This window comes from Limanda limanda, chromosome 22 (assembly GCF_963576545.1).
Source record: "Limanda limanda chromosome 22, fLimLim1.1, whole genome shotgun sequence".
NCBI lineage: Eukaryota > Metazoa > Chordata > Actinopteri > Pleuronectiformes > Pleuronectidae > Limanda > Limanda limanda.
This window is the reverse complement of record NC_083657.1, coordinates 5,856,066-5,882,809: the sequence shown is the minus strand read 5'-3', so window position 1 is coordinate 5,882,809 and position 26,744 is coordinate 5,856,066. Positions and strand designations below refer to the sequence as shown.

At 43.2% G+C, this 26,744-nt stretch overlaps 3 protein-coding genes across 4 annotated transcripts; 2 read left to right on the top strand and 1 right to left on the bottom strand.

The window, feature by feature from the left end:
• Nucleotides 1-463: 463 nt before the first annotated feature.
• Nucleotides 464-7,168, top strand: tm4sf5 (transmembrane 4 L six family member 5). The gene is made up of 5 exons (XM_061066163.1): nt 464-842; nt 1,896-1,976; nt 2,970-3,109; nt 5,134-5,320; nt 6,740-7,168. The coding sequence occupies exons 1-5, from the start codon at nt 669-671 to the stop codon at nt 6,755-6,757; spliced, it is 600 nt and encodes a 199-aa protein (XP_060922146.1). The 5' UTR covers nt 464-668; the 3' UTR covers nt 6,758-7,168.
• A 7,230-nt stretch (nt 7,169-14,398) lies between these two features.
• Nucleotides 14,399-20,326, top strand: si:ch211-237l4.6 (uncharacterized protein LOC446130 homolog). Of its 2 annotated transcripts, none has more exons than XM_061095918.1 (3): nt 14,399-14,598; nt 19,217-19,312; nt 19,403-20,326. In XM_061095918.1, the coding sequence occupies exons 2-3, from the start codon at nt 19,228-19,230 to the stop codon at nt 19,573-19,575; spliced, it is 258 nt and encodes an 85-aa protein (XP_060951901.1). In that variant the 5' UTR covers nt 14,399-14,598; nt 19,217-19,227; the 3' UTR covers nt 19,576-20,326. The 2 variants fall into 2 exon arrangements, with proteins under 2 accessions (XP_060951901.1, XP_060951900.1); XM_061095917.1 differs by lacking the exon at nt 14,399-14,598 and adding an exon at nt 17,276-17,572.
• A 178-nt stretch (nt 20,327-20,504) lies between these two features.
• mettl3 (methyltransferase like 3) lies at nt 20,505-26,330 on the bottom strand. The gene is made up of 11 exons (XM_061095916.1): nt 26,104-26,330; nt 24,900-25,090; nt 24,316-24,783; nt 22,956-23,131; nt 22,222-22,435; nt 21,947-22,134; nt 21,779-21,817; nt 21,555-21,663; nt 21,384-21,449; nt 21,181-21,293; nt 20,505-20,928 (listed from the first exon to the last, which is right to left on the bottom strand). Exons 1-11 carry the CDS (start codon nt 26,204-26,206, stop codon nt 20,826-20,828), a joined length of 1,770 nt encoding a protein of 589 aa, XP_060951899.1. The 5' UTR covers nt 26,207-26,330; the 3' UTR covers nt 20,505-20,825.
• Between the last annotated feature and the right edge of the window lie 414 nt (nt 26,331-26,744).

The window sequence follows — 26,744 nt, the reverse complement described above, 5'->3', positions numbered from 1 at the left end:
GCTCCAAAGCAGCGAATACGTTTGAAACCATTGATTGAGTGAAACGTCTGTAGCTCTGTTCTGTGGACCAAACCCACGCCTGTGTTTGCAAGAGGCCATAAATAGAACAAACAGACCGGTATAATCATCAGCAAGTATCAAAGGGCATGAGGGAGCCCCCTGAACACACACACGTTGAACTTGTGTGTGTGTGTTTTTGTGTGTTGACGTCATGCTTTCCCTGGTCTCTTATCCTGACGTCAAACATCACACCTTAAACCCAAACTTAAAGCTGAACCTTAAAAAAGTTCAACAAGTCTTGACCCTTTCTCCTTTCCTCTCAATGTTGCTTTTCTTGCTGTGAGAAGCTACGATCTTCACGTTCAGGTTTATCTTCTTTATCTGAGTCCAGTGAGACGACACACAGCTCTGGTATCAGATTAGAGTCGACCACGCCAATACTCGGCCTTTGTTCCCTCTCTCCTCCCTGTTCGAACTGTGACTGCTCGTGTTTGACTTTCACCGTGAGCAGGGGTGAGCCGTCGGTCCTGGGCCTCCCCCTACCTCCCTCCCACCAGTTTCCCACCACCGACTTCTGCCTGACTCTAAGAGGACGGGGAGACACCTGGCAGTGAGAGGAGAGAACGAGGACAGGGAGCAGTGAGCGAGAGAAACAAGGGTGTGAAATCATGTGTTGTACGGGGAAGTGCGCTCGCCTGGTGGGCCTCATCCTGCTGCCCACCGCCTTCATCTGCATGATCGCCAACCTGCTGCTGTTCTTCCCCGATGGGAAGAGTCTGGACACCGACCAGATCTCCGTCCAGGTCTGGCTCATGGGGGGGCTGATCGGAGGAGGCCTCTTTGTGAGTAATGGAGCGTGGTCGGATGTTTTATTGGTTTTCCAGTCATTTACTCAGCCTTGTGTAAACCTGTAAACATTTTATTGGTTACTTTTACGAGTAAGTTTTACTAGTATTATTTTTTGGGGACTACCGCGGAAAATATTTTGTACACTTTGTTAAATTGTTGTATTTCGTTTGATTATTTTTGAGTTCCTCTATCAGAATTTGTCTTGTTACTATTTTCCTGATCTGGGTTTTGACTTGTGAACCATAACGATACCTCTGGAAAAAGAGGTTGTATTTTAAATTCTACTCGAGATCTTAAATCTTAAATGAAAAACCATGAAAAGATTTATCTTAAATAAAATACCTTTACATTGAGATTTAAACTCAACGTTCACTTTGAAGTACATGAACTAACACAAGTACAATTCTACTTTACTTCAAGTGATGGAGTATTCCTCCAGTTCAGAAGGAAATACTCAACTACATTTATTCACCAGCTATAACTTCAATTAAATTATCTCCACCATGTACAAAAATAAGATAAAATGTAGTTTCACTAAATTGAATACATGTAGTTGTTGCTGATTGGACAGAGGAGAAGCTTTGAGGGAAATACTGAATTATCTCCTGTTCTTCATCATCGAAAACACACACACACAGAGTTTCCACTCACGCTATCCTTCTATTGGACAGGGGCAATAAATATATACGATATGAATAAATAAATGATCAATGTTTAACCTCCTAAACTGATTAGAGACCTTTGAGTCCAGCAGAGGGACATGTCTTTATTGCTGTGATATAATAGTTTGGATCAGGGACAAGTATAAATCTACCTGGATGTCATCGCCTGCTGGGATGAGAAAGTCAAACTCTTCACAAATATTTGGTTATGAGATAAGACGGCGCTCGGAGAGAGACGCACACATGGAAATGCAAATGAGTAGGTGCACGTACATGTGTGCATTAAAAGACACAAACACAAACACACTAAACCTGCATATTAAAAGCTTCAGAGAGAATCAAACATATGAAATGATGCATCTTTTCATATCGTCCACTCTTCAGATGCTGTGTCCGAGCTGCTCGGCTATCAAGGCCGGGGGCAAGGGTTGCTGCGGATATGGTTGCTGTGGCAACCGTTGCCGGGTGAGTAAAGTCATTGAAAAGATTTTAATATATATAGGCGTTGTTGGGAACCGGCCTGATAATGAAGGTTGGAGGTGACGGGGGCAAACGGCGAGGGAGACCCCATAAAAACGAGCAAAGGACAAAGTTGAATCGTGTGTATTTCATCAGCAATGCCCCAGATGAGCAGTGCAACCGGGTTATTAAAGCGTTAACTGTACTGGAAGCACCTTATCAGGGCACTTCCACATTTTGAAATAACAGTTTAAAGTTATTAGGTTTTGCCAAATATGTTTTTTGCAGAAGTGCAGCTGCAGTATACTTCAGTCATTCGACAGTTTTCATTAGAGAAACCACTTTTATTCTATTATGACTTTATTACAGTGAGAGAAGATGTGATTAGGTGTGTATTCAACACAGGGATACCTCACAGGCTGCCACTAGAAAGACTGGAGGGGAAAAAACAATATGATATCAGCAAAAACTGTTTGAGGCAACAAGTCAAGTGATTCCATTACGACACTGGAAAAGAATGGGACAAGTTTCTTAAAAAAAAAACTCCCTTGAGTGAGTAAGTGAATATAATGCTTAATTTACTTAATCTAATCTTGGAATTCGGCCAAGGAAATCCTACAATCGAAAAAAGACAATAAAATATCACTAATTGAATAAATCCAGAAATATTCAGACGAGACAAATCCTTTGAGTGAGACTTTCACCATCCTCCTCTATGTGATAAGGAATCAGACTGAGGATTCTCCAAAGTCAAGCAGAGTTCAATCTCTACTGCCGCGTGCCTAATAACACCTATATTATTCTATATTCTTACATTTATATATAAATATATATCTTGAAATATCTACAACACCACAATGAAGCTCTTTGAATTTTGAATATGAGAAAGAAATGAGTAAAGAATACTGATGTAATATAAGTAAGAATACAGAAGGTATAACTTCTGCAGTGTTGAAGCTACTGGAGGTGAAGTGATGTCTGTCCTCGTCTTCCCTTCAGATGTTGAGCTCTGTGTTCTCCTCGGTGTTTGGCCTCATCGGAGCCATCTACTGCACCAGCGTGGCCTCGGCAGGTCTGGCTATCGGACCCAAGTGTCTAACCGATGAGGGATGGGCGTACCCGTTTGAAGCAGCTGGCACGTGAGTGTTCTTCACGCCACTGGAGTTTTAAATGTGCTTTTTCTCCCCCCCCTGCAAACTGCCTCCTTATAGATTCTGTGTATCTATGTGTTATCTTATTATCAGCTACAGTGGAGTCAAAAAGTCTGAGGCAGCAAACCGGACCCCACCACACAGGCAGCTTCCTTATCTGTCTCTTGAGAACAGAAACAGTTATGATTTATTATCATGAAAAAAGAAAAGAAAAGGAGAACTAGACTTGTCATATTCCTAAAGGCCAGTAGGTGGCAGACTGAACCAACCTCTTCGGTTTGTGTCATTGCAGCTGTAGTTGGAAAATTACTCTTTCTCTCCATGATATTTTAATACGTGAATAAATAAATAATAAAAAACATTTGGCCAAACGATCTAAAAGAAACGATTCTTATATTCTGATCAGTAGCCATGTTGATTTGATTTGATATTTATTTGCACTCTTTCAAAAAAACATAGAAAAGTACGAGAGGTCTTCACCTTATTAATGCAAAAATGTGGAAATAGGAAATTACCATGTAGAAAAAGATATAATAATAACTGAATACTAATCTTAATATCAAGATAAAGGCAATAATAGGCCTTAAGTATGTGATTAGGCCACAGATTGTGGTTGTTCTGATTCTTGAATTAAATATCTAGTCTCTATATATTTCATCTTCTTGCTGACAGATTTTTGAAAACTGATATTTAAAAGGGGGAGGAGCCACAGCGATAACGTGTTTGGCTCCAATGAGACATTTCCCGAGCTCAGGCAGGAACCAGTGAGTCACCTGATAGACAAACCATCGGGTTAATAGATATGGGAGATTAAAGGGCGTCACTGTTCACAGCAGGGGAACTGGGCTTGATTACACATTGCATGATGGGCTATTTATAGTCGACCGGAGCGGGTGCTTCCGACAGCAAAGCTCAGATTCTGATTTTCTAAGTGTTTCTGCGTTATAATAAAACAACAATCTATAGGAAAATCAGATGATCACTGAGGAATTTAATCAACAACATTATTGATCATTTGGGAAATTTATCAAGCAGAAAAGCAGGGAATTCAGCTGCATTCTAAACGTGAGAATTTACAGTTTTGCAACGTTTTGTATCATCGGTAAAGTTTATATCTGTAGGTTTTTACCGTTTGTACAAAACAAAAAACTTGTAAACATCACCACTGATACTGGGAGACTGAAATGGGAATTCCACACTGGTCTCTGGTATTTTACAGATAAATGAAGGATTGATCAAACAAAATGATCTAGAGATTAACAGATGATTATAAATATATATTGTTTGAGAGTAGTCAAAACCCACTTTTCCCTTAATACAAATATGTCAAACATATAGATGCTGAACAAGACTCGTAACACTCTTTGGAGACCTTTCATCTATTTTGCCTTCAAAGTCAAGTTTCAAAATAAATTTAATTGTGAAGTAAGTAACTACAATTTACTATGTTTACAGTAGAAAGATGGAAAAGTAAAGAATTACCTCAATATTCACTTTATTGGCTTCGTGGTTGTGAGTCAGACGAGAAACTCGATGCTACTCTCACGTCTGAAGATGAATTTAAAGCTGTGGCAGCAAATTAATCTCAACCTGGTTTAAACCAGAACAGCAAAAACCTGCAAGTTTACACTTCGGTTATTCCACAGGTTAAACGATCACGATATAATATGTTAATCAGTGACCATTAAAGCTGCAGTGATTTTGTTACTTTGTACAAAGAGCACGGGAACTGTTTCTAGACACGAGAGTTGTACAAACCTGCTCATCGGTGTCGAAATACTCATTTAAATAATAAGTTTGAACTCTGAAACTCTGCAAGAACTTTTCCTTTTTGTTTTCCAGTGTGTGTTCCTCCTCCACCCCCCTTTGTTTCCCATTAACATCCTGAATGACACATATTTCTTCACCTCAGTCATTCCATCTTTTTCCTCCTTCACCCCCAAACTCTGCACTTTTTTAACTGAATCTCTGTATGTGTGTGTTTGTGTGTGTGTGTCTGTTCTCCCTCTCAGGGGTAACTACATCGTGAACCAGACCTTATGGACGGAATGCATCTCCCCTCTCAACGCAGTGATGTGGCACGTGGTGCTCTTCTTCATCCTGCTGGCCATGGGTCTGCTGCAGATGGTGCTCTGTGGCATCCAGGTGGTCAACGGCTGCCTGGGCTGCATCTGTGGGGACTGCCGCGATAGAGACAATGTGGGTAAACACCAGGGCCGTGCAGAGACCTTTAGAGGGGCAGGGGCTGAAAGTTATAAAGGGGCAGATAGAATCAGCTTCAAATTCCAACATAAATTGGAAATGTCTGTTGATGTTGAACTCCCCTTTTTACCAGCTGTGTTATCATTGCCGAGCGAGATCGGAGGAATTTTGGAAAATTTAACAAAATGAAAACACACACACACACAAAGTGATATTGTGTTTAATGTTTGTCACATTGCAAATCTAATCCTGTTCTGAATCCGTAATTTAATTCTATTTTTGATAATTAAATAAATAAAAAACAAGTATTGATAAATGGAAGGATGAGAAAATCACAGTTCAAATCCCTCACTGTAAGACTTGTAATTTTTTTATGGCGAACACACACACACACACACACACACACACACACACACACACACACACACACACACACAAACATACAAACACACAGTGCAGCACTTAAGCCCTCCACAAACCTAGGAAAATCCCAGTAACTTTCTTTAAACCGGTGGACAGATGTACAAAAGAAAGACACACAGAAACAAAATGGCCATCAGACGTGTTGTCCTCAGGCAAACGATATAACGTAAGGATATAAACCATAACCATGCATGTTCATTGTTCACTGCGTTCATGTAGAAATAGAAATACACCAAATAATGTGCACTCTGCTACAAACCCTGTTTACCGGAGTTGAAGTTTTTAGTTTTTCTTCATGAAAGAACATTTTAATCCCATCAAGGGAAGAGATACATGCACATTTTTGTAGTTCTGATCCCTTCAGGTCATGAAATAAACACAAAGGATTACAGGCGGTTATGAAAAGGGGGAAGCGATAACATGTTACACAGTTTTATCAAACAGGAACACACCAACGTGAGGGGTTCTGTACTGGTGGAGTTTCAGGAAGTGAGCCAGGTATATGGAAAACAGGAAAGGGCAGAGTTTTGTGAGTTCTGATCCTGTGTTGATAACGTGGGCGCGGGGAAGTGGGCCGATTGACTGTTAATGGCTTTAGTGGGATTGTAGCATGGGTTCGGCCACGACACAGGAAAATGGCTCCCACCTATGAGAGGAAGTCCACTACAGAAAACATTAGGAAAGGGAAATACACTTAAAAACACATCACGTCATTTTTTTGCTATATTTAATGGATTAAACAAATGAGGTAAAGAGTAAATCACATTATAATATGGGTTTAATTTAGCTTTTTTCATTTGGAGGATCATCCAAATCATGATTTAAAGTTGAGCAACACTTGTTCCACACGTTTCTCAGTAAACAGACACATCAGCAAACGTCGACTACACATTAACGCGACGCGCACATTTATTTACAGACCCTGTCAGTCATCTGAACATGGCTTCCTGTCTGAAACATTGAAATTGACCCGTGACTTGTGTCCCGTTGCAGGATGACGGTGGCCTGTGAGGACCGACCTTCTGTGACCTGCGTCCACAAGGAGGAAGGGATCGAATGCTGTGAAGCAGATTGAGATTTTCTTCTGATACTCCCCTGTACTTTTATTCTGAAGGCGATCCTGTTCGAGAAGCTTTACTCCATTTGTTGTTCATGTCGGTTGTTTGTCTCTTTGCTTCTTTTTTTTTTGGATTGAACCAATATGAAGATTTAAAACAAGGCGGGTCAGCATGAATCACACTGTAATGGTGAGGACTGGTTTGCTTTTGCTATAAAGAAACAAACATACATCGCAGAGGACATAAGAGAAATAGATGAATTTCAAATAATGTTTTTAACTTAATCTATTTTTTTAGTGCTTGTGCATCATGAGTGAAAGTGAAGCTACATCAATGATTATTAAAACGTATTTTTCCCAAGAAATTTACTTTGTGAATCTTGCTTTTTTGTTTTATATATATATATATATATTGTTTTCCTTAAACACACAAACACACACACACACATTTGTTCAGTAACCTCTGTGTCATCGACTGCCTCAAACGATCCCCCCCCCCCCCCCACAGACAGTCACTTCTCACAGGATTTGTCGTGCGTCAAGACCAAGGGTCAAAGGTCAGAGCGCCCCCTGTGGACGCGGCGAACAGTGCAGCTGCACAGACGCTGCATGGTCCTCCCAAGTGGCCGTTTGCAGAGTTAAGCTCTTAATCTTTTGTTGCCGTGCAGCGACTTCTAGGTAATTGTTACCTAACTTTCAAGAAAAAAGCCCGTCGCAGAGCGGCAACCAGGTAAATATAGAGCTAGTCTCTTCAGAGAGGCAAAACAAGCTCAAAGACTCCCTGGTCGTGCAGATAAACACATCTAGACCCGCTTCAGTGGCCTCATTAATAATGTCTACAGAACATTTTTCACCCTGCTCTATTAAAAACCCCTCTGCCTTTCTCTGAGTGCATCCAATTGAGTCACAATCCCACGTGCTTTGGCCTGGAAACTCTCACAACCTGTTTCAAATTTAAAACTTATTTCCAAAACACACGTCCGGGACAGGGTGGGGATGTTGTTTCTCTCTGCCGTGGAAAACAAGTGCTGTGCCCAACACCACGAGCATCTCAGCTAAACGATTGGCCGGTTATTACGTTATGCAGCCGTCTTATATAATGCACGGCACAAAGCGAGGAAGGGGCATCAGTGAGGAGAATTTGGAATAAAAGAACGGAGGGACAAAGGGAGGAGAACGGGAAGGGGGCCCGTTCCCAGCTGCTTCTCATGCAAATCCAAAAAAAAGGCGCCCTGAAAGAATCCAGAGAGGCAGAGAAAGTGCTTTTTAATGGCGAGGCGGCGGAACAGTGATGTAAGAGCACACAGGCACTGACGGAGGCTGAAAAGGCAGGGAAAGGTCCCCACCCACCCCCACCACCACCCCCACGCCCAGAAAGAGAAAAGAAAAACAGGAGAGAAACAAGAAAAGTATTCAACAAGCGAGAAAAGGCACAAATACCCATCTCTCAGGCTTTTATTTAGAAATGTAGAAGGATTTAAGGACACTGAAAAATAAATAGTCAGCATGAACTGTCTGAGCTATTTGGACACAACAGTGCAAACGACTCTGAGCAACACGATAATATGCAGCTTGTGAAAATCTCAGCTTCACACCAACAACCGCAGCCTGGTTTGAAAGCACCGGTCATCCTGTGACCAACGAAGAAGACAGAAGTCTCGACTCAGACACATCATGACGCAGCTGATAACTCAGCAGCGTCCACCGCCACCCGGCGATTATCTCAACCACAGGATGAGCGACCCGAGTGGATCCCAGGAGCAGACAGTCAGGCACCTTCAGCTGGTCTGGAGTCAGATCCGATCCATTATTCTACTCTAACTTTAAAATCATTTGTAACTTTAAGAATTTGTAGTCTTCAGATGCAGGATCCCAAACATTGTGTCCTGTGGAGCCTCGATGTAAGTTCTTCATTTAAGTTGAGTTGCAAGAAGTTCTGCCAAGGTAATAATTGTTAAAAGACTCTGTCAGCGCCTGTGTCCCTGGCTCCTTATTATCAAACAACACTGAGACGTGACATTTTGCACCCGAACCACATATTAGCCCCATGACATAGTGTCTCTTGTGTGTTCGGGTTTTCATGCACGGCTGTCCCAGGAGCACAGACACTTAAATAAACTGGATCTCCCGGTTGATAGAGTTGTCGGCAGCTCAGCACCAGAGATGCTCTGTCGTCTGTAACTCTCCGTGACCGACACGTCACATTCAATTACACAGTTCCTGCAGATATGAGGTTATTACCGGGTTTTGATAATCACCTAAAGCAGGAATTTTCAAAATAAAGTTACAAATGGCCAAGAACAAAACCTGGGCCTGTGTATTTTGATGGTCGATAGTTACATTTTGAAAGGATTCAGCAGCTGCATTTTAAAGTATTTAAGTTTGATTGAGTCCTGTATAATGACCTTTAAATTAATCAAATCAAGACATTATATTAACATTTCTACATGTTTGCAGTTGATTTCTGTTACACTGCTTTAATATTATATATAATATTATTATTAAGGAAGTTTTTTAGTTTTGATTTGACATCAAAAAGTGAAGGAAGGAAAAGCGGAAGAGGGAGAAATAAAGACAGTCGGTCGTCCATTGCCCTCAGACGGTTTATTGACTACACTCTACTACAGTATCAGCTGATTTGCATAGTGTGTAGATTACAGCCTATCAGACTCCCCATGATGAAATCACTGAGAGCGACACATGCACAGGTTCGTCTGTAAACGTAGACGTGATGAAGAGGCACCTGATAACAGACACAGTGCTCTGAGGAAGAAGAGGAAGGAGGCGACTGATGAGACGAGGACGACCACAGAGGATTGAACCGGCCACAAGCGACCTCAGCTGGCCCGGCTCCGCAGAACAACGCCAACATCAACAGAAAATCAACAAACCCTGGGCATGGGAATGTCTGGAGGTCTGAGGGGAGAGGAGGAGGAGGAGGAGGAGGAGGAGGAGGAGGAGGAGGAGGAGGAGGAGGAGGAGGAGGAGGAGGAGGAGGAGGAGGAGAAGGAGGAGGAGGAGGAGGAGGAGGAGGAGAAGGAGGAGGAGGAGGAGGAGGAGGAGGAGGAGGAGGAGGAGGAGGAGGAGGAGGAGGAGAAGGAGGAGGAGGAGGAGGAGAACATGCACTCGGGTTGGGGAGCAGTAAACATTCACAGAGATCTGGTTTGTTCCTGCAAAGGCTCTATTTTAGGTCAGCAGTTCGGCTGCAGAACAATGACTGGATACAGATTTTGGCATTTTAAAATGAAATTAGTCTGATTTTAAATGTCATTCCATGGGCGTGGGACAACTCCTCCAGCTGTTAAACTGAGAAACTCTTACTGAGTAAACTGCCTCATAAAACCTCCGTCTTCTCATGCAATGTAAGATCACGACCTTTCTCAGTAAATAAGTAAAGACTTTAAAACTCTTAGAGGGGATTTAGACCCGTGGGTCAGGACTTGTGGCCACTTGACAAATCTGAAGTGTCGTGCGATGAATAAGAACTTCTCAGATACAGAGGAAAACTTGTGCCAACTATTTTTTGGCTTTGCTCACAATGTTTGGCTTTCTGGGGATTTAAAGTTGCTGCAGTGTTTTATAGTGACAAGAGAACAGTCCACTTATAAAACACTTGTGCAGCTTTGGGGCTTATGACCTTTCTTATTGTCTTGATTTTAAAAAGTTTGGTGGTTTTTCTTTTATTTTCTTTGGTTTATGTTTCCTGTTTATGTTTTACTGTGTACTGCAAATTGTGGACGGAATCTAACCATTTGATAGATCTAACTAGGTTACACTTCAATGGCACTTTTTCCCATTTTATGTATTGTACTTAATTTTTGCTATATATTTATCTTCAGTTATATCGTTCTATTTTTATTTTTATGTATTCATTTTATGATTATCCGGCACATATGTGTGTATCTGTGTGTGTAAGTACATGGGTATACTTATGTTTGTATACGGTAATTATTTTATTTATGCGCTGTTGAATGATGATGATTGTTGTCCTTCAAATCCCAATAAAAATTTGATCACAAAAAAACTGGCTCCAGTCGTCATCGGAATATATTGAAACCAATAGGGAGCGGTGATGTCAGTATTATGACAATGTCGGTTTCCACTTGCCGTCCGCTGACACCCCCCCGACCTCCCTGCCTCCCACCCGTGGCTCAAAGTGTCTGATATCACGGTGGCACTTGAGGTCACTGGGGCAGCGGGAGCAGTTCAGCTGCTGATATCTGAGCCACAGGAAGCCACCGGGCTCGACTCCTAATCACATTCGGAAGGAAACTCGCCACCTTACATGGAGAGGAACGAGTCGGTCAATGCAAAGTCAATGAGGCGACCACTGGACTTTCTATGAAGGCGTGACAATAGCAACATTGCAATAACCACCATCATACGTAGTTTAATTCAAAACCATAACTTTCTGTGACCGCCTGGGTCCAAGTCGACTGTCCTGCTGTTAATCATCACAAGGGCCAGATTTAAAATTAGAGTCAATGCCCTACTGAAGCATGTCCGTCCTTCATCCACGTCCACAGTGTAAATCTGGACATGTGAGCGTGCACCTCACCTCACCTTGGTGGGTAAGACTGGACATTTACACAGATGACGGAGATATTAAAGCTCAAATGATAGAAATAAGGCAAATCTAGCAAAACAATGATATCCATGTATTAAGAAATCAAAGTTAACGATTCTGTGAAGGTTCGTTCGGAGGCTTTTTGTCTACAAGCATCAAAAAAAGGCCCAAATTTGTAAAAACCCATGACTATTGTTGGATTAACGAATGAGACACAAGCTGCCAACTTCACCCGGTTACAAGCTATTCAATAACCAACCTATTTCACAACCTTACATTGCACAAAGTGGACATTTTCCTATGAACTCCACATGAGAACAGTCTTTTTTTCTCCTTGTGGGTGAGTCCCTGGTGAGGATCTCAGTGCAACAGCAGCTTTGGAAAACACAGAGCGTTTCCAGGGTGATTTCTGACCGGCGAGCTCCGACTCACTCTGAGAACTCATCTGGGTAAATTTCCACTGGGACAAATCTCTGCAGCCGGCGGAGTGGCCTCAATAAGCCTTAAACTGCGGCTGCAGAGCCAATAAACAGCTATGAGCCATCTAGTCAGCTGATAAGAGCCAACAACAATACGCATGTTCAGACCTGCCAGACGGGAGAATTCTCCTCAAGTCATATTTTAATGTGTTGACACATAATGAGGAGAATCGCTTTGGTTTCCAGCCTGATGTGGAAAATGCAGAATATAGATTTTAGGTGTAGTTACAGTGCAGGTCAGGCTGATGCTGAGGTTTGCATGTGTTCCACGTTGCACAAGCCGCTTTCAGATGTAAAGACTTCACATATGCAGCGTTCACGACAACAGGAAGATGTTCAGGTTAGGGGTGGAGTCTGGAGTCTACGTGTATTGCTCCTATACTGAGATATTAAGATTATGATACATTTATTTGTCCCAAACACATGCACAGACATGCACAGGCACACTCATGCAATTGTAGGGATATTTAACCTCTGCATTTAACCCATCTGGTGCAGGACACACCGTGTACAGCGCCCGGGGAGCAGATGTTGGGGGAGTAAGGTGCCTTGCTCAGGGGCACTAGACAGGGTAGGGAGAATACTCTTGGATTTTTGGACAGATCAATCCAGGTTCGTCTTTTTGTGGTTTCTCCGTGGAGTCGAACCAGAGACGAACAAGAGACCTTTTCTGCCCATAGTCCAAGTTTCTGCCACTAGTCCATCGCCTTTCCATATTCCTATTCAATCAGTTTCACGCCTGTCACGTGTTAAAAACGTTATCATCGTCAATTCTCCGGACAACTGACTCAAACATTTGCCTTGTCACAAACAGCCCTTCAGGATAATTTCAGGAGAATATCCAGACTTCAGGATGTGTCTGAAAGAAGCAGAACAGATATGAGACTGTGTGTGAGACTCACTCGTGCTGCTGACAAGTGACACCCGACCACACCTTTATTTTACGGAGACATCACTCGCTTGGCATCTTATCCACCGAGAATCGTACGTTGACAAACTGTTCTTTGACGACAACATTTCAAAACAGGTTTCTAATAATTTAAAAGTGAACATGAGCCAAGAAACAGGAGTGAACAAGTTTGTTATGATTCAAATGTGACAGTAACTTTTGATCCTGTGGAGAAATCAAGGAGCATTTGCATGGACAATCAAAATGCCAGTAAACTGTTCACTGAGTCGGGCTGTGTTGGAATAAAGTGGTTGAACAGACAGAGAAAGGCAGAGAGAAGCGTCTGCTGTCCCATGAAGAGTCACAAATCCGTCACGATTCCAAAAGGCTGCACTCTGTCGTTTTAATCCACATCAGATTTAAACACTCTCACTCTAACAGGACAGGGATTTCCTCTACGGCCACACAGGAGACATCATATTCTTGGATGCACACCGATACTTAATATTCTCCGACTGAACAATACAACATCTTTCTCTTTTGTTTCCGTGCAATGAGTAACAGACAAACAATCAAAACTAAAATGAAGAAGTGGGGATTGAAAGGCGTTTGGAGGAGACATACCTCCACCATGGGTCACACCTCATCTCGGTAAAAGAAACTGATTTTCTGGAGCTGCCCGTTTCTCAAGAATCCGATCTTGAATTGGGTCATGCCCCACCCAGCCACTGAATTATGAAAATGGGTTTAGCAGTGTTTGAGTGATTCAGATAACCAACAGCAATTATTATATAAGCTCCAGGTGGAGGGGAATTAGTTGGAACCTGACTAAGATAATATGTATGAACGTGCACCATCAAAACCTCCTTCCCCTTGTTTTTACATATTTAAGCATCAAATTATGTTTAATTCTATTAAACTCACATCACACTGACATGGAGGAAAGTGTGATTCTATCATTTCCTTCATTTCTTACAGTCTTGATGTGTATTTTAAAGTTGCTCACTGCAACATCCAGTTGTCAGCGATTAGATTTACGGTTGCAGAAGTATAACACAGTAACACTCATGCTGAAAACCTGTATTTATAGAGCATCTTTGTGACTAAACACAGTTCAAAGTGCTGCTGCTATTCCAACACCGGCTGAAATCTGAAAATGGAAGTGAAATAACACAGTTAAAAAGAAACCACTACCAGAAGCCAGAAAGGAAAACCTCACTGTTGATGTTGACCTCTGACTTCTCTGAAGAGGAGAATCCTCCCACGCATCAGGATCTATCAACACCTCACTTCATGTGTGATTGAAGAACAAATAAAACTGTTGCTAGGAGGTGATTATCTCCTTGTGGTAATAATGAAACCTAACACCCTGATAGAATAGTTTGATGAGTAGGTTCATGGGAGTAATTAAATGAGTAATTGTATCACCGAGTGCAGGGAGGTGTGCAGCAGAGTGCAGTATGTGCAGAATGTGGGATGGGTGAGAGATGGACGAGGAGGACAGGAGCGCAGGGGGAGGGATGGAGGCAGAGGGTGAGGGAGGGAGTGAGGGTGAGGGAGGGAGGGAGGAAGCAGGCGTGTCCACTCACTCACTCAACCACCGTGCTCCGGGGATTAGCTATTTAAAGTTCAGTCACTGCACAAACCTTTCCATTGGCAATAAGGACGCAGCAGGACTGGGCAGCGCTCCCTGGACCTGGACACACACACACACACCCACCCACCCACACACAGACACACACACTGAACCACTGTGTAATGAAGGGAAGCAGATGAGGAGAGAACAGACGTCGTTGTAGCTGGGGATCATTATCAAGAATATCCAGTTTCCACTGCTGCTCTACAAGGTTTTTCCACCAGGTAGGTGACTTGGTTTATTTATAAGTGAAAAAATAAGCTGTTTAGGCCAAATAAAAGGTCAGAAGAAGTGAAATGATCTCTTTTAACTCCAGAGCTGAAATGTAAGTTGCTTTTTTGACAGTGGAGCAGGGGGCGTGTCAGTGAGAGGGCTCCTGCTGCCGTTTGTGAAAACCTCAACTTTTATTTTGCGCCTCAACCCGTCATCTGTTCCGTCTGCAGGTTTATAAGTGATATTATCTTCAGATATATTTAAAAACCAAGTCTTCCACTTCCCTCCCACTTCAGCTGGGTCAACAAGCGAGTCTGTGATTGTTTATTCCCGGAGACAGAGAGGAGGGATAAGTGATGAGTGTAGTGCTCCAGATGAAAGCTCAGATTAACCTGTCTGACGCAGCCTCTCGTTCAACCTTCCACCTCCGGCGTGCACGGAGGCTCTCGAACCTCGTGCACGAGCCCCACGCAAGTCAACAAAATAAACAAGAGGCAGGGGGAAATTACAGCGTTGTAATGCAGCTGGATAGAGATTATTAATATGTAAAATAAAGGCGTAGAAAGAAAGAAAATGTGCACAACCATTATTTAGTGTCTGTGTTGAAGTGAAAGTGATAAGTGACAGGTTAGGGACTGAGGGAAAGGGATGAGGAGGCAGAGGGTTATAAAAAATGTTTAAAAATAAGATGATAAAGACAACGTATTATATTTAAGCTTCAGAACTCATAGGGCAGCCATTAATATAACTTCTGTGTATAAAGAGTAATAAGCCATCACTTCAGCCAACACCTTTCTAAATATTAGGACAGATAGAAACAGGATGAGTACAATTATATAAAAGAAACAAGGTTCACTTGCACTTTCTTGCAGCTACAAATCTTACTTTGTACTTTAATCCATAACAACACATTATGTTGTTTGTGATATTGTTAATGCAGCTGCAGTATCTCACATGTCAGATAAAGGCAGAGCAAACACAACATTTGCATCTGAGCTGCAGTGAGGCAATAAGGAGGTAAATGTGTCTTTAAACAAAGTAGTTGACCAAATAAACCATACTCATGTTCCATCAGTGATATTATCGGCATTATTTCGATGAGTCTCTCTAATGTTGGAGCTGTAGCGAAGCCTGACAGCTGCTTCTGTGATGAACATGAAAGAGGATTGTGCACTGCTATCGATGGACAAACACACACTCGTGCAGGTGAGCGTGCACAGTGTGTGCGTCATCCTCCCTGGCCGGGCCTGTGTGCAGCTTTGTGTCGAGGGCAGCGACACAGAACCACACATTTTCTTTCACAGAGCCACAGAGCGTAAAAAAGGGCGTCTCAGTGGAAATGTGGAGCTGCAGGAAGATTCTTATCGCGTCACTTTAAATACATGAGGTCCACTGCTTGTTTTAACAGTGTTTACAGAGCTGATAAGGGAACGAGTGAGGACAGAGGGGGACTTGTAAACCTGGAAAATATATGTAAGAGAATAATATTTAACCCTCCAACAAACTCCTGTAAGGTGATGAAAACCAGCCACGCGTGTCACAGCGCAGAACATAAATTCACAAGTCAAAAGCCGCTCAGTAATGTTCCCCCGGAGGGATTGTGTGATTGTCACCTCCATCGACACGTCGACACTGATTGAACGAGTAAAGCCACATTATTCCGAGGCTGTGTGCAGAAGAGAGAAACAGATCAAGCACGAGTTTCACTCTCTTCCCTTTTCGAGCCTTTTTACTTCCTCCCTAAACCTGTCCTGCGCTAAGTTGATCATTTATCACATCCTCTTCTCTGTCCTATCTCTTTAACTTAAACTAATCAACGAATCAATCAATAAATACATTTCTAAATACAACACGTGTCCAGTCAACCTGTGTGCAAATATGTGTAAAGTCTGTGCAATAATGAAACAACTACATCTAATAATAACAACAACCTTGTCACTGGACATGCAGAACGTGACCAGTCCCAAGGCCTTCTGTCTTCTGCTAGTGTTTTCTCTCTGCAGTCAGTGTGTGTGTGTGTGTGTGTGTGTGTGTAGTCGTGCATGTTTGCCATCTGAGGTTGTTTTTCTCCTTCAGCCTACCAGGGCGCTGCATGCTGCCAGACCCCCACAACCAATCATGGTCACAGGCCAAAATTCCTCACCACTGACCAGGCACTTAGCACTGTGTGTGTGTGTGTGTGTGTGTGTGTGTGTGTGTGTGTGTGTGTGTGTGTGTGTGTGTGTGTGTGTGTGTGTGTGTGTGTGTGTGTGTGTGTGTGTGTGTGCGTGTGCGTGTGCGTGTGCGTGTGCTTGTTTTGTTGCCCCTTGTCAAGACCAGTAGACTTCATGGGGACCCAAGCTTGGTCCTAATGAGGCAACAAGTGACTAATAACAAGAATTTCTTATATCTCTGCATGCAAGCTCCAGTCCACCTCCATGTGGGAAGCTGTGTCGTGCTCAGTTCACAGTGTGTGTGCGACTGCATATTGTGAGAACCTCTGCATTGACCACAACCATAATGGCTCCACTGTGTGTGTAAATGGGGATTGGATTTCAGAGGCACACCTGAGTGAAGCAGAGAAGGGAGGTGCAGGAGAAACGAGAGGAATCGGGGCGGATCTGTGGATTCAGAGTCGGTCACTTACTGCAGCTCTCTCTCCTCTGGTTTGTGTGTCTGCCTGCGACTGGGCGAGTGTGAACGCTACGTGTGAGCCGTCACGTCTGCACGCGATTGCCTCACACCGTCGAGCGGGACCAGGGACTAGCAGTAAACAGAGGAGGAGGGGAAAAGGAAAAAAGAGAGATGTTAGTCCAACACTGGGCTCCTTCACGTCACAGTCACAGTTCACAGTTTGTCATCAGATATCAGAAATCTGTCCCTCTGTGATCAGGGAACAATGGGGCTCAGTAGATTATCACAGCAGTGGGTTGGACTCATCAGACCGAGCAGGCTGCTGCTTCGGTTCCGGCGCTGCAGGGAGGATTTTAATGAAACTGCAGCACAGTGAAAATACATTGACGAATTCCTGGGACATTAGTAGTTGTGGGACAGTAACTCCTTTGAGGAAACAATGTGCACTGATATTGATTTGAATGCTGTGAAACTTCAGGACATGCAGAAGCAGTGAATGAGGCAGTCAGAGCATTTATAAATATGTTATTAACACAAAGTTTTTTTAGTAGTTTCATAATGAATCAATGCTACTTTAACACGTTTCAATATCATAATATAAAAGACTATAAATAACTATCTGCTGCAAAATGGTTACAGCCATGCAGGATTCTGAGATAACACCCCCCCCCTCTGCAGGGAGAGACTGCAAACTCTTTGTGGTCGCGTTGTGTTTTGATTCTTTATTTGTGCTTAATTGTCTGCGGTTGTTTGTTGAATTGTTGTCGTTGTTTTGCTCCATTTTGTACTCTGTTGTATCTTTCCTGTCATTTTGCATCTGGGTGCCAATTTGACAAGATATTTTTCTTTTCTAGTGGTCACTTCATGTGCATTTTTCAGTTTTATTCCCTTTAGTTTGGTAGTAAGTAAACTTCCTATCCTGTCATAACCCTTTATATAAATCACTTTTTATTGGAGCCTAATATAACAGATATTGAAACTATCCCTGACACTGCTGATGTTCGATTGTGTTAAGTTTTGTTAGCTTTAATCTTTCCTCTCACTCCTACAATAGAAGCTCTGCTCCATTTCTCCTGACCTATTTCAAAACCTCATTAGACTCAAATAAAGACCTTTTTTTTCCCGACTCTAAGTAAATAAAGCTCGGCGCTATCGTGTGGCCCTGACTTTATCTTATCTCTCTGAGGTGCCACGATTTGAAGGACAATCCTCCGGGAAATTAGCTATTTGAATAACTTGCAGCTAAGGATAAGTCTCTTTTGAGAGAGAGAACCACAGACTGGATATAAAAATGGACATAAGAGTCTGGGTGCAGAAAGTAAAGCTGAGGTAGAAGAGAAACTTGTAATGTCTCAAATGACCAGCAGAGGGTGACTCCATTGGTTTCTATAAAGGTCTTGAGTAAATGACTGATTTATAATGTCAGGAAGCATTTTCAGGAGTGTTATCTCTTCTTCAATACAGCACGACGTTCATTTTGTCCATTTAGAGTCAGACAGACGATAAAGCACAGTGTTTTGGGGGCGCGGCTATCGTGTAATTGACAGCTAGTAATGTCCAACGGGTGCAGGTTGACCCACAAAAAAAAAAATTGTCTTAAATTGTCTTTAGTTATCCACCTGTTAATCAAAGCTCCCACTCAGCAGATGACAGCCCAGTAAATCTGTGTGAGAGCTCATCAGTGTCTCCGGCTGCTGAACAACACTGACGTCCTTTTTCCAGGATTAGACGGCGGACAGGATGATGATGATGATGATGATGATGATAATGGGACTGTAATTAGTGAGTGATGTCTGCTCACCGGGCCACTCATTGCTGATATCATCAGCTTACATTAGGCTATCATGTTACAGAAGTGCATGATCGTAATTCCAGGTTGAGGCCTCTCAGATCTGAAGTCAGGCAGCTCAAACGTGAAGGAGGAGAACTGGGCATGCTGGGAAATGCTGTATATATTTCAAATTTGAGACAATTTCTTTGATATTAATGCATCTGTTCGTTCTCTTCTCTCTACAGACGGCTCCATCATGGGTGTGAAGATGCTTCAGTGTTTCCCGTTCTACAGACGCTGTAAAGAGCGCTGCAAGAACAGGCAGTGCCCCCCCGCCACAGGTGAGGAGCAAGTACAGAACAATCAAATGTAGAGTGAGATAAAAAGCAGTACAGTCTACTAGAGCCCGACCTTCTGACCTCTTCCCTCAGTTCCCATCGAGGAGATGAAGCCCCGCCTGTCCTCGACCACATCCTGCGGCAGCGACAGCGAAGGAGCGGGGGGGCTCAGTCGAGGGTCACAGATCTACTTCTCCACCAAGGCCCGGCTGTCGTTCAGACACCAGCTCGACAGCAACATCAACGCAGTGGACGCCACCTACTGAAAGGAGGACAAGGGACTGGGGACGGGACACAATTCACATTTTTGGACCCGTCGGTCTTTGCTGCCAACAAACAACTCTGGAGGATTCATTAGATCCAAAAAGGGGACAAGTGAAAACACACTGAAATAGACTTAGTTTCCCAGTTCTAGTGCTTTCAGACGTTAGAATACTTCACGGAGCGAATCCACTGGACAGGTTACTGATGAACCGAGGACAACAGAGACTTGTTTACAGCGTTCAACACCAACAAGTGCATTATTCTAGTTCTTTTCTTGGGAGGGTGGGTGGGGGAAGTTTTTGTTTTTTCTACCGTGCTGTTTTAATTTCTATTTTTAGCAACCTATGTGGGGAAAATGCAGTATTTTATTTTCCAAAGTGCAGATGACATCATGGCCCATTGTGGGCGTTTCATAAAGCAGGATGAGGCAGAGTATGGATATTAATATCTCAGTTTAAATCTTGAATTAATCATATTTCTAAACCTAATGTTGACATTTCTCCTAACCTGCATTGATTTAACTTTCTAATCCTGCCCTTTGACACAAAAACCTGCTTTTTATTCTTATTTTTCAAAAGGAATTAACCCTTAATATAGAATAAATGTACTGGTGTCATGTTGACATGTATTATATTTCAGATTTGAGGATATTCGACAGCTGCCTCTAGTTACTTCCTCGTTGTAAAATACATTTCGTAAACTGAGCTGCACAGCTATTAAAGTTCTCGTGGGTATTTTGTAATTCACACTTGGCTTCAGCTCATTCTGTCTTTATATGTTTTATAATTTAAACACTCCTGGTAGCATTTGATATTAAAAATATTAAAATGAACAGATATGAATGTAAGCACTGATCCCGAATGACTGAGAAATCCGCTGTCATGTTTTTGTCCTTTGATGCAAATCATTGGCTTTTCAAATCCACAGAATGTCAAAAGAAAATATCTTTATTCTTGACTAACAAAATAAGAATGTACATAAAAAAATGCCTCGTGTTTTTATTGATTGATTTACTGAATTAATTAAGAGGTTTACATACATGATTTATAAAACATTGCTCCAAAAGTGATTCACACACATTCCTCATGGGGTTTCATTTCTTCTACCAAGACACAGACGATGCATCTTGTTCACAATTTGTATTTTAAAAAGTAGTTCCAGATATATAAAAAGAAAAGAAAAGAACAAAAACAACCTATAGACAAACTTCTCTAGACCTATGACCAACAGATGATCTCATCACTACGGGTTTTTAGGGTTTGGAGATGACGCCGTCGGGATAACGCTTCTTAAACCGAGCCACGACCTCAGGATCCAGGAGATGAATTCCATCAAGCTGGTTTCCGAGAGTTACCCTGGAGGGGGAACAATGGAAAGCAGGAAGAATCATAGACTGTTCAGCAAGATGGACGACATGTCGACACTTCCTCCCACTATACAGAAATGATGTGATTTGGATCCAGTAGCAATCCGAGTCTCAGCAGTCAATCGTGACATTTCACTCTATTTTTATGCCATCAAATACCAAATTAAAACCACAATTACCGTACAAATAAGCAGGTGAACCTACATGAGTGCAAAAGAACGGCAGAAAATGAGTGAATTACCAGTTGGGCTGGACGTTGTGGGGTCGCCCGAACAGCTCGATCTTCCGGGTGCCGGGCGAGAGTCTCTCTATCATGCCGTAGATTTCATCTGGCTTGTGACTGGTGGAGCGAACCTGGGGAGAGAGAGTGGGCAGAGTTTAATAAAGCAAACCTTTCAGGATGAGGTAACTGAAGCATGTTTGACAGGAGAAATAGACAAGTACCTCGGCCACAATCACATCACAGTCCAGACCTCTATTGAAACCCTGCGGATTTCCTTTCACGCCCACCTGAAGAGAAACAAAACACGTGTCAGGAGTAGAAGCAGCAGCAGCTCAGTATCTTCCTCTGAAACACCTTCTAGCTATGTGACTTCATATTACATGTAAACCTACCAGACAGTGCTCCTTCCCGTGGTTCAGCCAATGGCCCGTCCTCCCAGTGCGGATGATTCTCTGCAGCTGGTTGGTTTTCACCCAGATGATTTCATCAACACGCTCATAACTGAGAGAAACAATAAAAGCAACGAAAAGAGGAAACGTATCAAGATATTGAATCGAATGTAGTGCAAAGGAAACCATGACTTGATGGTGGGAGATAAAGGGAGGGAGAGACTCACCCCCACAGATTGAGGCACTCTCTGCCTAACTCCATAGCCCTGGAAAGCAAAGGAGCAGATGATCTCTTATCAATGTGTTGCTATCTTCATTTCTAATACTCTTTGAGGCGGTTAAGATTTAAATAAAATTTAAATTACACCACTAGAGAGCAAACCACCATTATTTACCTGCCGGTGACCCAGAGGAAGAGGAAGCCATCGTCCTGCAGGATGGGGATGTTGAGTTTCCTCATCTCGTCGTCGGTCAGGGTTCCGTAGGGCAGCTCCATGTGGATGTCCCAGGGAGGGTCGGCCATCACCACGGCAAACTTACCCAGGATGGAAACGTCTAAGAAGCGGATATCACAGTTGACCCACTGCGACACACAAAAGCACAAAGAGATTAACAACCTGTCCCGCACCATCTCCTTCCCTCGCCTCTCCACATCCTCTCTCTCTCTCACCTGTGAAGGGAACAGTTTGCCCTCGTCGCTGTCTGTGTCCTCGGCGTGGAGGCCGAGCTCCGTGGTGCCGGCCTGGGGTCCGAGCAGACTCCCCTCGGCCTCCGGGGGGCTGTCGATCTCATAGTGGACGTATTTGCAGGTGTCCATGTGGAAACACGTGTTGAGGAAAGAGCAGTCGCCGAGGCTTTCGTCTGTGTGCTTGTTGATGATGCGACTGCGTGAAGAATAATACACATCACAGAGGGAAACAGTCATTTCCTGTTTGTGTGACGACAGCTTCAGGTTCCAATATTTGATTTCAAATGTGTAGCAACTTACAAATGATTTCCCAATCAATCAATGATTGCATTTGCAGTTATTAATCTTCTCGAATTTATACCTTTTTAAGACCCTGAACGCCATCAATGCCTCAAAGGAAATGTAGTTGTATGAGGAGAACCTCCAGACATCAAATATTTTAATTTAAATGCAACTAAGAGGAGACACAATCCTTCCTCTACCTGTATTACAGTGCCCTCTGCAGACCAAGCTGAGTATAAACAATGAAGTTCTATTCAAGTGCATCGTTTGTCTAAAAAATGAAGTGTAAAACTCTGAATCTATAAAAGAAGACATGAATATCGATCAAGAAAAAATCTGTCAACCTTGGATTCAGTCTTTAATGTGGCAGAGGCAAAGCAGTTAACATATTCAATGATTTTTTGATTATTTAAAGTATGCTGAGAATCACTGACCGGAAGTGTAGCTTGGTGCATGGCTGCGGCGTGTAGCCGGAGCGCATGCACTCCTCTTTGGTCCCGCAGTCGCAGAACTCTTGGACCTGAGCTCGGCCCCGGGACCGGAACTTCTCCACGATGGACTGCTCCTTGGCTGTGCTGGCATTTAGCAGCTCTAGGATCTCTCTGCTCACCTAATGCGCACAAATAACATCGGTTGAGGATTTTTGGCATATTGCATCTGTTCACAGCCAGGAGAGTGGGCAACGCCTGGTTCCACAGACACTCCCTTCTCTCTCCAAGCAGTACCCAAGGTCAGATTAGAGATAACGGGCCAACTAGCAGTTCATTGTTGTGTCTACGCTCAGGGAGTTTCATATCTTACTAAAGTCTTTTGCATATTTCACTAGTGGCAAGAAATAAGGACACAAGGTGATTTCGGAATGCATGCTCTGGGATTAACTATCCAATAGGATGTGAACACCTACATGTAACAAAGAGAGTGACAGTAATTCAAGCTTTTCATGGATTTGCTGTTGGAATGGGTGACGCAAGTAGAGGAAGATATACTGGGATCCTGTGGGAGACTTCTTCAGACTTGGGAGAGACAGTTGCTCATGTTACTCTGATTCTGAACGGTTTAACATTTCACTGGTCACTGTTGAGATATCTATGTTTTGTTCTTTATCTTATGACTATATTCTACTATATTTTACCTACATTTATATCCTGTGAATAAATATTAGCTGTATAGTCTAAAGAATCAATAATACTACAACTGTTTATTTTAAATGGAAAGATGTATCTGTTTGACTCAGATGCAGGGTCAGACACAGAGCAAAACCACAGAAAGTGCAACGAGACAGGAATCCAACATAGAATTAATACAATGAAGTAATTCATGAAATATTGTGAGAAAATGGTATGAAATCCTCCTCTGAGTCTAATCTGCTGTGTCTCTCCACTGTAAGAGACTCCCTCTTTGATAAGGGCACAGTGGTGGGACACCTGATGGATTGGACTTTCTCTCACAAGTGATATGCTTGCAAAAAACTGTGTGACAGTATACATCTGGCCAATTGCCGAGTTCCCTCAAGGAAAGAACCGCCTCTGTGTTGCACCCTGTGTCTTTACAAATACTGTGGACTTAGGATGAGGGGGGGCTTCTCGACATGATCCAGTGAACCTGGTGACGTGTCCCGCAGAACCCCAGAGACTCTCTGTAAGTATTGTTCTTATACAATAAACTGATTACTGTGAAACTTTGGAACATTGAACTTGTCTAAATTATTAACCTTTCCCACTTGAACCTCAAATCAACGAACATGCTGTCTGGTCCAGATGGGACCGGGCTCGACATCACATTATTCATCGTTACCTTCTTGCTCTGCTGCTCTTTTGTGGACTGCTGGTTCAAGAGGCTCTCGATCTCCATGTCCACATGAGACGACTGGCTCTTACTGCTCCTGCCCTTCTTCTCAGCCCCGCTCCCCGATGCTGAAGGCCCTGCCAGCGGCGAGGTGGAAGCTGGCGTGATGGAGGTGGCGGTGGCGTGTGGCGGAGAAGCAGCGCTCTGTAGCGAGGGCGAGAAGCCCGCAGCTCTTTTGTTGTGGGTTTGATCCTCTGCTTTTCTCTTGACGCTGGCCCGTTGGGCTCCAGCCCCAGTTCCTATCATAGCCCATAGTTTTGTGTGGTCCACAGCTATGACGACCGTGGAGGAGGAGGAAGAGGAGGAGGAGGCTGAGGAGGAGGAGGCTGAGGTGGACTGTCGGACCTCGATGAGCTCCTGAGCTGAGAATTTGAGCAGGAGACTCACGATACACCTGTGACTAACAGCTGATGCAGACTGTGGGCAACAAACAAATAGAACACAAACACAAAAATTTAGAAACAGTAAGATCAAATTGTCAATAGGACACAGCCATGAGGGCTTTCCTATATAAAACTCAAAACCAGACTCACGCTGTTGAGCTCATCCATGATTGCGAGAGAGTCGGCCGGGAGTGAGATACTCAGATCCGACAGATATCCCAGCAGCCTCTTCTCCAGTTCAGGATCTGGTGGTTTCTCTGTCTGCTCCGGAGACGTGACAGGAGTCGACGGAGCTGGGCTGTCGCTCCGGACCGTGGACGTCTCAGCGCTGCCTCCGCCATCTACGTGGTGGAGAAGGGACAACAGTTAAAGTTGGCTGATGCCCTAAGTGAGAGAGAGTTGATCCTAATTAGGGTTGCAAAGGGGCGGAAAGTTTCTGGTAAATTACCAGAAACTTTCCGGAAACTTTCCATGGGAAGTTAAGCGCGGGAATTTGGGGAATTTTGAAAAAAACAAAAACTCCGCAAATTAAACGCTGAGCATTCAAAACTCTATTTTAAAGATGTATGAAACGTTGAATTTCAACCCTCCACTGTGCATTCTTCCATCACATGCACAGATAACTCCCAGCATCCTTCACTCTACAGCAGGGCTATTGAGGCCTGCTGTAGTGTGAAGGACTAGTCAGGTAAGTTTCCATGATATTACTGGGGAAAATATATTAGCATGCTGATTGAGGATTGTTCATCTGTTCATCTAGCCTATTTCCATTCTTTTATCCATCAATTGTAAAATATGTTTACAGACGATTCCATTTGTTTGGCTAACTATTTATATCTCTGGCATTGCATTAGCGTTTTTTTACAAACTTTTTTCTCATCTTATTCTACAGAACAATGCCATCCCATGGATAGTTTCCAACTTTGAATATTCCTGGAATTTTGCAACCCTAATCCTAATACTTACAGTATGTGCAAAATTGAAGAATTTTCATTAGGTAATAGGTTTATTTGGTCAAATAGGTGAAATCTTGCGTTATCTGGATGTGAGGTGTTCTTACATATAATCATTCTATGGATAATGGACTGAAAATGGACGATGAAAGTTCATTTTACAGCAGGTAATTTAATCAATTAGCCAAATAAAGTGCAACTTTGACAGCTGATCGTGTGTTGACTAAACATTTCACAGTATTTTCTGACGATTAAGACATCGCAGAAGCTTCTGATCACAACAAACTGCCATGCTTCTCCATTAATGATAATCATAAGTCAGTAAAGAGCTTTTAAAATCTGATTTAATGACTTCATAAGAATAACCCGGGTTGTATGGGACCCCCCGGTGTGGCTCGTACCCGCGGACAGTGTCGCAGGATCCTTCCGCCGCCGCTGCAGCCTCTCCCGCAGAGAGTCCAGCTGCTTCTTATGAGCCTGGATGTTGCTCCAAGTGTCCGACATGACGAGCTGCCTTCACCGGCGATAACACACACCGACACCCGCAGGAAATTAATCGATCTGACGGCACAGACCGACACACACAGACACAAACACACACAGACAAACACAACCCGCCCTGCAGAGAGTGATGGTGTCCGGTGCGCTGGGGAAATGTCTCGGTCCCTCCCGCTTGACTCGAAGGTTCCGCCTCACAGCTAAATAATAACCCCTGGCGCTTTTTATTCATATTTTTAATACAATTATCACGATTCCATGAATATAGCTTGAATGTGAATATTTAAAGTAATCATAACTCTACAGTAAAAACGTTTATTTGTGAGGAGGGGAATCATTTTCAGGGCGGACGGCTTCGACTTCCGGCGTCACTGGAATTAAAATCCCCGGTTTCCTCTGCAGCTCAAATCGTGGCAGCGGCAGCTTGGAGAGGCACTTCCGGTGGCAACAGAAAACTGCCACTGATATGTAAAGGCAGCTGCCAGTTTCCCGCGGCTGTTGGGAGGCAAGTGGCAGGTGGCATCAAAGGCAGCTTCCAACATAT